Source organism: Onychomys torridus, chromosome 17, assembly GCF_903995425.1.
Source record: "Onychomys torridus chromosome 17, mOncTor1.1, whole genome shotgun sequence".
Taxonomy (NCBI): Eukaryota; Metazoa; Chordata; class Mammalia; order Rodentia; family Cricetidae; genus Onychomys; species Onychomys torridus.
This window is the reverse complement of record NC_050459.1, coordinates 48,609,110-48,623,754: the sequence shown is the minus strand read 5'-3', so window position 1 is coordinate 48,623,754 and position 14,645 is coordinate 48,609,110. Positions and strand designations below refer to the sequence as shown.

Here is a 14,645-nt window from a genome sequence, read left to right as displayed (position 1 = left end):
TCAGAATTCCAAGTTAACACTGATAAAATTAACTTTAGAAAATTAAATAGCAAATTACAAAAATATAGTTAATTATGATAAAGTAAGGGTCATGCAAAGAATTCAATTTATGCTTTGCCATTTGGAACCCAATCAATGCATTCTGTGATATGAAAAAAATAAAGGAGAACTCACACAATCACTTTTTTCAATCCTAGGATATCACTGAAGAAAACACAGTGTCAATTACAACAAAATAAAGTGACTCAGCAGGTAAAGATACTTGTTGCCAAACGTGAAAAACTGAATTTGATCCCCAGTTGCATAGGGTGAAAAGAGAGAACTTACTCTAGTTAGTGGTTCTTGACCTCCACATAAGTGCCATGGCAGACATTCTCTCTCTCTCTCTCTCTCTCTCTCTCTCTCTCTCTCACACACACACACACACACACAGGCCTGTGCAAACACACACACACACACACACACACAGGCCTGTGCAAACACACACACAATAAAATTTCAAAAGGACACTTAACAAGCAATTAAAAAAAATCTTAGTCTGATAAAGGTCACTTAAGGGAGAGATACAATTGATATTCTTTTAAGGGGAAGTTAAAGATATGTTTATATAGTATTTAATTTCAGAGATGTACTTTACATAGTCATGGTTTTTATAGAAATCTTCATACAGAAATATCATAGACTTCAACCACATTAATTCCTTCACATTTTCTCCATCTTCCCCCTGCTGATGGGTCATCTAATTCCCTTAGCTAGTTTCTCATATATGTGTGTATATGCATGTGGAATATGTGATATTTATATAAAATAAATAATCCTCAAAAAACAGAAATATGCCTTATTTGGCTTTCTGAGTATGGTTTATTGCACTTGATACAATAATCTCAAGTTGTGTCCATTTTTCAGAAAAGGACACAATTTCAGTTTTTTTTCTTTTTAGGTAAATTAATCTCCATATATATGCATATGTATATCACATTTCCACTATTCATCTGTAGATGGATTCGCTAAGGTCAGTCCATAGCTGGTTATTTGTGTACAGTGCTGCAGTGAATATTGGTGACATGTTGACCTGGAGTCCTTCTGTTATGTATACAGAAGTTGTATAGCTCACTCACAGGAGAGTTCTTGTTTTAGTTTTTTGAGTAACCACTTACTAATTTCTACAGTGCTTGGACTAATTTACATTCCCCACAGCTATGTATAAGAGGTCCTATTTCCCTCACCATTCTCACTATGATTTTCTGTTTTATATTTTCTTAATGATAGCAATTCTAATTGGAGTGAGATGAGGTCTTAATGTAGTTTTAACACACACACACACACACAACACACATACAACTTTACAAATGTTCATTAGATATTAACTATCTAAAAATAAAAAAATGTTTATAAAAGATTTTAATCTTTAGTAAATACATATAAATATTTAGGAATAAGCTTAAAATACATGGAGTCTTAGGGTTTTTATTGCTGTGAAGAGACACTGTGTCTATGACAACTCTTAGAAAGAAAATACTTCATTTGCATAGCTCTCTTACAGTTTCAGAAGCTCAGTCCATTATTTCAGAGGTTCAGAGCATGGTAGCATGGAGGCAGACAAAGTACTGGAGAGGTAGCTGAGAGTTCTACACCCTGCAGGCAGCAGGAAGTTGACTGACACACAGGGCAGTATGCTGAGCATAGGAAACCTCAAAGCCCTCCCCCACAGTGATGCACTTCCTCTAACAAGCCCATACCCACTCACCAAAGCCATACCTCCTAATAGTGCCACTCCCTATGAGATTATGGGGGCCAACTACATTCAGACTACCACAAATGGAGGAAAACAATGCAAGACCCTGAGGAACACAAAATTGCTGTGAAATTGCATCTCCGAGAAATGTCAGAGAAGCTATCTCTATGCAGTCTCAGCAACCGAACTGCCTAAATGATACCTGAACAAGGAGAGAAACAACAGACATACTAACATGGGAAGGGAAATCTCATGAGGCCCCAATGGTGGGTAAAGAACTATGGCAACTTAGGAACAGTTCCCGTTGGTTATCCAGTACATTACCTACAAGGAAAATTATAAAGACTGAGATGGTTGTACTTATATATTTAAGGAAAAACAGATAGAATAGCAATTAAATAAAGAAGTCATGAATTTGAAAGAAAGCAAGGCTGTGTACATGGAAAAGGTTGGAAGGAGGAAAGGGAAGGGGGAAAGATGTGATTATGTTTTGATTTCAAAAAATAGAAAAGTAGTTATTAATAAAATAATAAAGTCAAAAACAAGGGAAAAATTAAAAGCAAAGAGAAGTGATTAGATATAAAATATGTGTAAGAATTTATCAGATTTTATATGCTACTTTGAATGACAAAATTCATAAAAGGGCCTGGAGAAATGGCTCAGTAGTTAACAGCAACTGTGACTTTGGCAGAAGTCCCTGGTTCAATCCCCAGCACTCACGTGTTGGCTCACAACCATCCAAAATTCCAGTTCCTATTGATTTGATGCGTTCTTCTGACCTCCCTGGGCAACATGCACACACGTGGTACACATATATACATGCATGAAAAAACAGTTATGTGTACACAATAGAATAAAAAAGTTATATTTTAATTTCAGAAAAGGGAAATATATAATTATGAATAGAAATATTTAACATTTAAAAAATGCATTTCTTATCAGTCATTTACATACTAATATTTAGTTTTGGAATTTGAAAACATGTCTTTAATCTTTGTGATAAAGTAATTTGAACAAGAATAGATTAAAACAGCACAAAAATGTATAAAAATAATATGTTAGGGAAGCTGCCCTACTAAATATCATTTTTTTTTCCAAGACAGGGTTTCTCTGTGTAGTATGGTGCCTGTCCTGGATCTCGCTCTGTAGACCAGGTTGGCCTCAAACTCACAGAGATCCACCTGGCTCTGCCTCCTGAGTGCAGGGATTAAAGGTGTGTACCACTGCTGCCCAGCTAAATATCATGTTTAATCTAAGAGTATATCAATTAGCTACAGGCAAATAGAATATTGACATGGATTTGTAGCCATGAAATGGAGAAATATGTATGATAGAGTCATTATCAAAAATTAATGTGGATAACCATTTGGTTGTGAAATGAAAGCAAATTGTCACATTTCGTACCATAGACACGTGTTTATTTAGAACTATATATGGACATAGGCATATAATAACTACTTGTGAAAAAAAGAGGCCATAAATTTGAAGGAGAGTAGCAAAAGATATATTGGAGGATTTTGTGGGAAGAAAGGGAAGGGAAAATGTTGTGATTATATTACACTGAAAAGATATAATAAAACATTCTATGTTAACTAAAATCTATGTAGCAAAAGTGTTTTAGCATAAAGAAAAAGAAAATACATGTACTAGCTTGGATAAGTGTAAGGTTTCCATAAACACAATTGTTTAAGTAAAGTTAAAAATTTTAAGATAAAACAAAAATCATTTATGCATCAAGAAAACAAACACATTGCAGTAAAGACTACATAAAAATATATTAGCCAAATAATGCATCTTCAGATCATTTTATGAGTAACTGTGTGGGGAGTGTATATATGGGTGTGTACCATATACATAATAAAAACAATCATAAACAGGGAGAAGATAAAAATGAATTCTCCACTAAAAGACATTTCATCCTGACCATTCATCTATTCTTTCTATTCAAGAAAATAAATGATAAGCAATAATTATTGCCAATTTTATGTCAATCATAACTTAAAAAATAAATCTGAATAAATTCTAAAAGTGATAGAACTTGAGAAACTGCTAAAATACCTATTAGGCATTTAAAACAGAATGAGCACTTTGGAAAAAACTTAATAATATCTTAGCCAGGTAATTCCACTTCTGCTTAGTATACTATATAGAATATACACATCACTAGATAATGGATAATGGTTGATTTTAAGTAGTGTTCTTTTTTAGTAGTGATAGAAACAAATATTTGATTGTTCCATGAAATGTAGAACTAGTAAATATAATGTTGAACACTTATTAAAATGAAAGTTGAACAATATTAATTTGTATGTAAGTTTGGGTCATTTCCCAAGACATGAACTTGAGCAAACAAAATAAAACTGGTTACATGTGAATAGTTCAGTATAATTGTTTGTTTATATTTTCATGCATATACCATGAAGCTTATATCTTGATATCAAAGGCTTCCTTTAAGTACACAGGGAAGCCACTCTTTAGACTGAAATAAAAAGCTATACCTCTGTGATGTTTAATTTTATAATATGGTGATAATCATATTAGCTCTTATTACCAGTGCATCTTTGTATGTCTAAAACTATTTGATTAAAATATTTTTGAAAAGAATGAGAAGTTTAAAGATTATGTTAACATAAGTGTGCAGACTATTAATTTTTATGCCATATTGCTTTAATATCTCCAATCTAACTACTAGATGATCTAAAGTAATACCTGAAAGTACATGATCATTGCAACAACAAAAAGTTGAGCCTAGCTTTTGTGTAAAGTATTTAAACACTTAGCAGTTTGACTGTTCTCTGAAAATACAATGAACTCTTGATTTTCTTCAAATTCTTGTTATACATCTATGCATATAAAGGTAACTGTGAAGCTATCAAAACAGAATCTGAGTTTTCATTTTTACTTTGTAAAATGCCTGTATTCTATGAATGTTGACAGAATACAATATTTCAAGAGTAAATGCTGATTTTCATCACATAGCAGAGAAATTTCTAGTTCTCTAACATGTGTTAAAAGATGAATGGCAACTGGTTTCTTGGATATGTCTCTAAGCCACTATAACTATTTGGTATACTGATATAGATTCATATCCAAATGACTACTTTCATACCTATTAGTTAAATATAAAGCTCACGATACAGGTGTTTCATCTTAGTGTGTAAGCCTTGCTTACAACTCAAACATTGATTACATGAATACACACCATTTGACTCAGTGGTCTTAAGTTTTTCTTTATGGAAATATTCATGAGATGTTTTCAGCTCTAGACCAAAGCACAGGACAGATGTGACATATGTGTATTCCACACCTATACCAAGCACTCCTCCATCACACGAATATTATACAATATTATACATTGATCCAAAAAGTAATTGTGAAATGTATTTTAAAAGGCTTAAAAAATAGAATGTCTTCTACAGGAAGAATAATGTTATCTTCAGTTGAGAATAATACTGTCTATTGAAATGGGTAGATTCAATAGTTGATAAGCTCCCTCCAGCAGAGGGAGCTCAAATATTTGGGTAATAAGAACAATGAAGACAGTTCATAAGGTTGTTAATTAGATGTATATAGGATAATTATTTAGTCACATTAATCTATGAATTTTCAGACACAAAGATATAAATGAATTAATTTTAAGTAATCTACAATTACATTCTGCTGTGGATCTCTCTGTGTATAAATAAAATACTGATTGTCCAGTAGCCAGGCAGGAAGTATAGGCAGGACAAGGGAAGAGGAGAATTCTTGGAAGTAGAAGGCTGAGTCAGAGAGTTGTTGCCAGTCACTGCTATGAGAAGATGTTAAGATACCAGTAACCACAAACCATGTGGCAACTTGACTAATAGGAATGAGTTAATTTAAGATAGAAGAACTAGATAACAAGAAGCCTGCTGTGGCCATTTAGTTTATAAGCAATATAAGTCTCTGTGTGTTTACTTGGTTGGGTCTAAGCAGCTGCAGGACTGGTGGGTGAGAGAGATTTGTCCTGACCATGGGCCTGGCAGGACCAGGAAGACTCTAGCTACAAATGGTGCCCAATGGGTTTCCACCTAAAACTTGACAAAGAAGATTCTAAAACAGAGCTAAAAACCATGTCCTAGGTGTCTTTCTCAAGTTAGCAGCAGCCTGTGGGTTTGAGCTACTCTGTGGTGGGTTTGTGGCCTGCCTGTGGGCTTAACCTATGCTATGTTACACAGAGGTGTCTCCAAGCTGCGTACTATGCTGTGTATTGGACATACATTTTGGTAGTTAAGAAAAGAAGAAGAAGAAGAAGAAGAAGAAGAAGAAGAAGAAGAAGAAGAAGAAGAAGAAGAAGAAGAAGAGGTTTCTGGGCTACCCGATGTTTTGATAAAAGCATAGACCCACTGTTTCTGAGAGTTGATGGTTCCCAGAGCTGGTGGTAAACTGAACCACTACAATGTTGGGAAGCTGAGGTGGGTGGAGCCAGCAGCCACAGTGGCTGCTTCAGTCTTAGAAATGCTGCAGTTTAAAACAGTAGACTCACAATAAGATACATTCAGATGGAACAAGACTTTAAATGCTTTACAATGTGTGTAAAAATGTATGTAGGCTTGAAAGAGACAAAAAGGGTGATATATACAATTATATAAAGAAATACATAGTTTAAAAAAATAAAGTCTTTAAATATACAGTAAAATTAATATAAAAAATAAGTCACGTAAAGATGGATATTACATAGAGAATCTGGATTGTGTTGTCTTTGGGATTCTTAACTGCAGAAAAACATTTGATTGTAAAAGCTGTTGAGTTAAGCCAATATGTATATATATTTGGTTTTTCGAGACAGGGTTTCTCTACGTAGCTTTGCACCTTTCCTGGATCTCACTCTGTAGACCAGGCTGGCTGGCCTCAAACTCACAGAGATCTGCCTGGCTCTGCCTCCCGAGTGATGGGATTAAAGGCATGCGCCACTACCGCCCGGCCAATATGTATATTTTAAAGGTAACTTAACTTCAAAATTTAGATTTAAGGATAAGTTGCTTTGGAAAGGAAGCTCTGCTTTTGTTTCCACAGAAAGCAAGAGGCTATGGATTTGTTCCAGATTAAGATACATTAGGTTTGACCAGCTGAAACCCTCTAAAAGGTCTCCGATGACACCATGGCCAAGATGACATCCCAGACAGTTTCAAGGCAACTGGCTCAGATAATACACCCTTACAGACTACTCCATAATCCTAAAATTTTCTTTGTGTCCCCATAAGATACAGTACCCCCATCCAGCAGGAAGGAGTAAGAGAAGCTATGCCCAAATTCCCAAATATACCAAGCTGGCTTTGGAGATAGAATTGGCTTAATCCTTCTCTAAACCCAAGCATATTACTAAAAGAAAAGGTTAAGAGATTCTTATGTCCCATATCAGAAGAGCCCAATGGTGTGGGACAGAGGAAAGCCAATATTTTTATTTAAAAAAGGTTGATTATAAATACAATCTTTTTCTAAAGAAGAAAAGGGGATATGATATAGATATGACTGGATGAAAGGGTAGGTTAATGAACCTACTTTTAAAGAGCAACAACTTGTTTGAAATATTTTACACTGGTAAAGATTTTAGTTTATTGATACAAATTTAATTTTGTTATACTGTGTGTATATTTCTATTCTTGTTTAAGGTATTATGTTTGCACAGCTCACTTAAAATTGTAATGGATAATTAATAAATAGATTAATAAAAAGTCATCTATGATAGTCAAACTTGTGGCCATGTTAGTTAAGTGTTCTAGGTATACATAGATATATTTCAGATAGATAGGTGATCTTCAAACACTTCAAAGACATACAGAATATGGCATTCAAAATGTTTTAAAAACTTTGACTTTCTAGACATTGAGACATGTCTGCTCCTAGCAACACTAATCTACTTCAGAGAAGATAATGGGCACTGAATTAATTCATTATGGAGTTTGTTTTCTTTGTGACAAAAGTTAGCTACTGGGCAAACAAGTACCCTTGTGTCGACTGTTTGATACCATGTTTTCTAAACTAGACATGCAGGGCCCATAGGGAGGTGACAACTGAACTTTTCAAGGTGAGATTGTCCTTCAGGTTCCTGCTTTGCAGAAGAAACTGCCAGACATTCTACAGGACACAGGAAGAAGTGGCTGAGAGACTCTAGGCCTGTGGGCTGAAGATGGATGCCCCAACATTGCAGAGGAACTTTGAATGACTGTCCAGGCAGACAGTTTTCCCTGCCATTCTAGTTTTTGGAAGTTTACAATACTCTTCCTGTTTACTTAGGTAATAATATTGTATCCTTCTGAGGTCTGTGATGTAGTTGAAGACGAGATAGCTATAATGATGGGTTTCCTTGGTTATGATGAAAGTTAAATTAGATATAAAACTTTAGACTCACAAATATAGGATAGATGATAAAATATTTTCTTTAATTTTGCCAAATACAAATAGACTAGATATTATAACTGTAATTCTTGCTTGATAACTATTTTGTTATATGTAGTTTTACTATGTTGAAGTTAAAACCTTCCTTTTAAATAGAAAGAAAAGGGGAAATGATGAGTGATGTCACTCTGTATGCTGTGAATGTGTTGCTCTGATTGGTTGATAAATAATATGCTGATTGGCCAGTAGTCAAGAAGGAAGTATAGGTGGAAAAAGTAGATAAGGAGAATTCTGGGAAGAGAAGGCTGAGTCAGAAATTGCCAGCCAGGTACAGAAGAAGCAAGATGTGAAGGCAGAACTGAGAAAAGGTACCAAGCCACATGACTAAATATAAATAATAATTTAAGTGTAAGAGCTAGTCGGTAATAAGCTTGAGCTAATGGCCATACAGTTAGTAATAATATAAGTTTCTGTGTGTTTACTTGGGTCCGAGCAGCTGAGAGACTGCTGGGTGAGAGAGATTTGTCCTGATGACAGGTCAGGCAGGACACAAGAAAACTTCAGCTACACATAATCTCTGGGGTTTTTATTAATCTTCAGTTATACTTGCTCATAACTTTCAAAAAGCTAGGGAAATTTGCTAACATTGCCTATAGGGCTAACATTTACTAAGCAATATGTAGAAATGCAAATTTTTGTTATGCTGTAAGAAGGACATAAATCTGAGCCATGTTTGTTATGTCTAATATGTACAATACTTTGAAATGCAAAATATTAACAAATTTAGTCAGCACAGTCATACTGTAGGTATAATGGACAGTTTACTGATAGGCTGGAGAATCATTACAAAGACTAGAATCCTCTAGTAACCTAAAAATTAGAGTTCCTCTATCTTTTTCAAGCTCTATTGCCTTACTCTACTAAGATGGCAAATTTTTCTAACTATTGTTATGGGAGGTTTTCTGGAAGCAATTTTGCACAGGAGAAATAAAAGGAAATGTATTTTCAGGATTTTAGGACTGCTGTACTTGTATATAGAAGACACTAAAATGAGAGAGTTGCCAGGGGGACTTAAATATAACTCAGGAATGACACAAGAAAAGGCCAGTTGTAGTTTTCTTTGATAATTTAGATGCAGCATAAATATATACTGGAGATGAATCAGAGCTAAATATCCAATAAGACTGTAGAATATGCTAGTCTCAAACAATTATAATTACTTTAGACATAAACTCTTGACAGAATCACACTGTGATTATAAAAGAAATTGTATCATTTTCTGTGTTTGGATTAGTACACAGTTATATGTATTTATATGCTGTGTTAAAGATGATTCTATGAGTCTTTATTGTGCATTGAAGTTTGAACCTCATTATTCTTTGCCAATGCTTTTCCTGTCACTATACTGCATTAGAAGGGAACCATTGAAATGCTGTTTAATGTTAAGTATAGCAGCAAGCTGAAGAAAAAGTTGCCTGAATGGTTCTTTCTGTTGAGATGAATTCCTTTCCTTTCTGTGTAAAACCTAAACAACTGACAGTGAAAATAATTTCCACATTAATTTAGCAATTTTTGTCATTATATTTCATAAGAAATTTCATTATTGTATGGGTCGGAAATATGTAAATGATTATAATTTTTTATAACAGATTTGGGGATATTAGTCTTTTAAGTATTTCATATGATGGTTTAATTAAGTCTACTTGGGATATTAATGCAAATTATTTTTGTTAAGTTTAGGAATACAGTATAACTAGGTAATTTAAGAACCATCACACTTTTGTTTTAAATGTTGACTGATAGATTATTTTACAGTTATTCAATGGTTCAATGACATATTTTTGCCTTTTTATATCAGCTAAATTTCTCAATTAGTACAATAGATCAAATAAGAATATGCAACATAATATTTAATTAATGTTAATAATTCAAGACAAAGTTGGTACATAATGATTAACTTTATCTTTCTTTTTTTGTTTTTTGTTTTTTTTAAACAGAGTTTCTTGGTATAGCTTTGGAGCCTTTCCTGGAACTCACTCAGGCTGGCCTTGAACTCACAGAGATCTGCCTGTCTCTGCCTCCCAAGTCCTGGGATTAAAGGCATGAGTCAACACCACCTGGCTTCAGCTCTTTTTTTATGGGGCCTTATTAACTTCATTTTATGTACTTCCCTTAGTAAGACAGCAAAGGTAAATGGAAAAAAAGTAATTATAGTTTACATAGATTATCTTAGTTTTGGGTTTGTTTTGATTTTTGACACTGAGGTCTAAACCAACATCTTCAATGCTAAGGGATCCACCTGGCATGAAGCCACATCTCACCAGCTCCCTGTTTCCCCTTCCCTTTTTCATTTGATAGTGTCTAAGTAAATTTCCTAGGCTAGCCTGCAGCTCACTCTGTAGCCCACACAGCACATGAACCTATGATCTTTTTGGCTCAGACTCCTGAGTAGCTAGGATTAGAGGCCCGTACTTCCAGTACTAGTGCTTCTTATAGATCTTTATTATGTTTGGAAAATGCTTCATTCATCTGAAAAGGGAATTTAGTAAGATACATAAAAGTATGGTGTAAGTAGACTGTAAGCATGAAGAATAATTAAACATCAAGATGTTTACTAGTATGCATTGGTGACTGTTGCCGAGTACTAGAAATAAACAATCTGGTAGAGTTTTAATTTTAAATGGAAATTTAACACTATAGTGTTAAATTAGAAAAATCCAACCTGTTTTTTAATACTTTTTTTGTTCTCCAATATACAATTTCTAGATAGACATTATCATCTACAGTTGACAGTAATTTAGTCATTCCACTAATTTCATTTATTAAAATCTCATTATATCCAATTAAGTTGTAAATTCCACTAAGGTAATTACAAATCAATCCAGTGTGAAACTTGTTACCAAGTGGACAGGCTTACCATAGTCGTTTCTGCAATGGAGCCAAAGCTGTTTATGAATATGTTGCATGTGACATTCACTGGAGGACCTGCAAAAAGAGAAGAATATTTTAAAGGCTAATAGATGCATACCTAAAATATTTTCAAGTGATTCTGTGCTTTTCATTATTTGCAAAAAAGAATAGAGGTATTTTCATGTATGTTTATAGATGTGTAGCCCTGCAGACAGTTATTTTGGGAGTGTGGGTGAAAAATCTCAAGGTTGCTGATGTCCTTTGAGCAGTAACACTGTCTAGTATATAAAAATGTATTCTAATGAATATAGAGATTGAATGTACATGAAGGTCTATTTTTATGATCCACAAAGACCAAATGGAGCCAATTCTGGCTGACCTCTCATATAGAGATTCAATGTACATGAAGGTCAATTTTCATGCCCCACAAAGACCAAAATGGAGCCAATTCCGGCTGATCTCAGGCTTTGTACAGGCAAGGAAAGGAGAAGGAAGAGTCAATTTTCTTAATCTTGAATTTTTAACTGTTTTGTGACTGTATGATGAGTATAGTCTATGAGTCACTTTAGAGACATTTTTTGGTCATTTTCTTAGGATGATATTTTCTGTCTCGGCATGTCACCTAAAATTTTGTTTAAAATTAGTAGTACTAAGTAAGCTATGGTAGTATATAGCTAGATAATACATGGTGGTACATCTCCACCTCAATACACACATTTATCTCCAGTCCACACATTTTATTGCCTTTAGGTTTTATTCTTTATTGCTCAGTGAGTTACAGTGATTTAACTGTAAACTAGTTACTCATTTTTTTTTTCTGTGAGCTTTGAGGCCAGAATGGTTGAACAGTGGTTTCTTGAGTTCCTTGAGCCTATAATTACCTACTCAGTCAGGGAGTTTCATTTTCTTTGGAGACATACCTTCTATGCTCAGAACAATATGGCACTCTATCTTAACTTTCTCTTCTTATCACAGGGCCCAAGATCAGCCAGAATGGTCTCCTTTGGAGCATTCGTTGGGTTTGCAGATAGCAATCCACCCCTACATAACCTCCAAAGTTGTCAGAACACAGGAGAGTGTTTCAAAGTTTCACAAGCGTCTCACACCCCAGATCTCTTTAGGATCTTGAACAGATGCTTGCTTGCAGTTTGGAACAAAAGAGAACAAAACCAGTTTCTGATTGTTTTCAATAAATGTGCAGAGAGTCAGGACTTCCCCTAAATGTGTTGTTCTGAGACAAGTCAATTATCAAGTAACTTCTGCTGTGAAGCTCCAGACAGGCCACACAGTGACAGTTCTCACGGGCTGTATTGTCTAATGCGCTCCAGCGGTGTCCTTCTTCTAGAAACTGCTAGAATGATGTTGCATTTCAGGCTACTATAAACCTGGACATGACATCAAATTTAAATGTCTTTTGATGTTAAAGAATTCCATCGGTTTTTCTTGAATAAACACTTCCCAGGCTGTTACAAGCTTGTGCTTTATTTTTAGGATCCAGAAAGCTAGTTTTGATGATTCTGCCTATGTTTTATTGAAAGAGGTGATTCCTCACTCAACCATTATACAGTCCCTTTTAAAGGCCTGATGGCAGTCTCTATAATTTCAAGGAATTTTATTTTTATTGCGTCCCCTTACACATTTTTTTCACAAAATGTCTGAAGCCAGTGTACAGCAAACGGAAGATTCACAGAGACACTAATGTAACAGAGTTGGAAGATCTGGGATCGGTTAACTCTAGTATTTCTCCCTGCCCAGTACAGGATATTACTTATTCCAAAATAGTCCAAGAGTGGGCAATATTCTACCATTGTACATTAACATATCCAAGATATCAAATGCTATAGGGGAAGTTTTAGGTGCTATAAGTAGCATGGTCACACACACACACCCCAATAATAACAATAATAAGAGAAAGATTCTTTGTGTATTCACCCAAAGTTATCTAAATAAGACATTTAATGGTGTAAATGTCCATTCTGATGTTCACACCAAAGCTGAGGACTGATTCTTTTCTTCATCTGTTTGTCTATACCCCAAACACAAAATTATTTTTATAACCTATTACCTGTACGGAGTTAAAATTTCATTTTATGATATATAAATTTTCTAACTATTGCAGCAATTAAAATATTCTCCAAGTGTATTGTTAATTTATGAACAAGTTCTGAACATCCCTAGTTGATCAGGAGTTTGAACATAAAGGTTTGTGTATGGCATAAGGAAACTAGTTTATACTTACAGAAGAGCATTGTTCAAAGGAAGAGTGGGTCATTTAGACTTTTACAAACAGCTGGGAAAACTAACTAACCTAGAAAATACCTATAATTTCATTTCATTTCTTACAGATCCTTTTTCTGAGACTGAGAATTGTATTACGTATTCCACACAGCTTCCCCCATGAGTGTCATTAATTGACCACAAGGTCTGAAATACTTAATTGCCTATCTATGTATTCAACTCTACAGATACTGCAGTAGTTTCATTTTTTCTTGGACATATAATCCAGAATATTTTTCTATATCAAAGCAGTCAACCTGTTTAAAAATGCTTTAAAGTTTCCTTATCTGCAGATGCATTGTTGTATTACTTTCATACTTAATATGCAGTTGGGTTTTCTTACAAAAATTAAGCTGGAAATAATGTTATCCAGCATTGCCATGGAAAATGATGATTTGTGATCTTTTTAAATGACTTAATTTTCTTTTGAAAACTGTGTCTTCTAGGAATGATGATGCCATATTCAGAACTTGTGGATATATTAAACATTAACTTGGAGAATATTTACAATGCTATAAAAATTTTAGAAAGCAATGGGACATACATATAAAATTCTAACTATGTGTGGGTAACATGATTTTATATTTGGGGTATGGGTAGATATATAAAAAATGACTCAATCTTTATCTTCTGTGTGAATATAAAAACATATCCCTACAACATTAAATTTCTTGTTTATAAAAGCCAAACCAATTGAATGCTGAGCTTTGGAGCCCAGTCATATTGGATACCTCTCCAAAGCACTTTCATACTTATGGCTTAGGGAACTTGTAGAACAGAAGGTCGAAAGATGGCAAGAGCCAGCAGATCAGAGAGTTTGCTGTGAGACTGTGTCTGCTAGTCATGTCAGAAGCAATATCCATAAAATCTTACCAACAGGACTCTCCACATGTGAGCTGAATAAGGAAGCACTAATGAAGTCCCCAAGGTGGACAGGGAAACTCCCATGAGACCTCAACCCTACACACACAAAAAAACTATAAGCATGTGTGTAAGGCTGGGAGTGGGAGAAGTAGTTATCTCCAGAGGAGGGAACGATAAATGGTTGTCCAGTGCTAAATGCTCAGCCTGGAAAACATACATGCAAGTAACATTATATAACTGAACAGGTTATATTTGGGACTATATATGTATAATCATATACATAAATTAATATAATGCAATTAGTCAATAAAGACACACATTTGAAGAGCAGGGAGGGGTATATGGAAGGGTTCAGAGGAGAAAAGAGGAGGGAGAAATACTTTAATTACATTATAATCTCAAACATAAAACTGAAAAAAGAAAAAATCAAACAAATGAACAAAAAATATCATTTTGAGATAACTTGAGGTAAATGCCCAAAGACTGTGGTGGCAAGAGA

General features: G+C 34.5%; 1 protein-coding gene across 2 annotated transcripts in view; it reads right to left on the bottom strand.

The window, feature by feature from the left end:
- Glra3 (glycine receptor alpha 3) overlaps nucleotides 1-14,645 on the bottom strand; it is a 159,629-nt gene that overhangs the window by 85,223 nt on the left and 59,761 nt on the right. For both annotated transcript variants that reach the window (XM_036166467.1, XM_036166468.1), the window contains exon 3: nucleotides 11,013-11,080. In XM_036166467.1, the coding sequence (XP_036022360.1) occupies nucleotides 11,013-11,080 (68 nt within the window). The remainder of the gene's footprint in view (nucleotides 1-11,012; nucleotides 11,081-14,645) is intronic.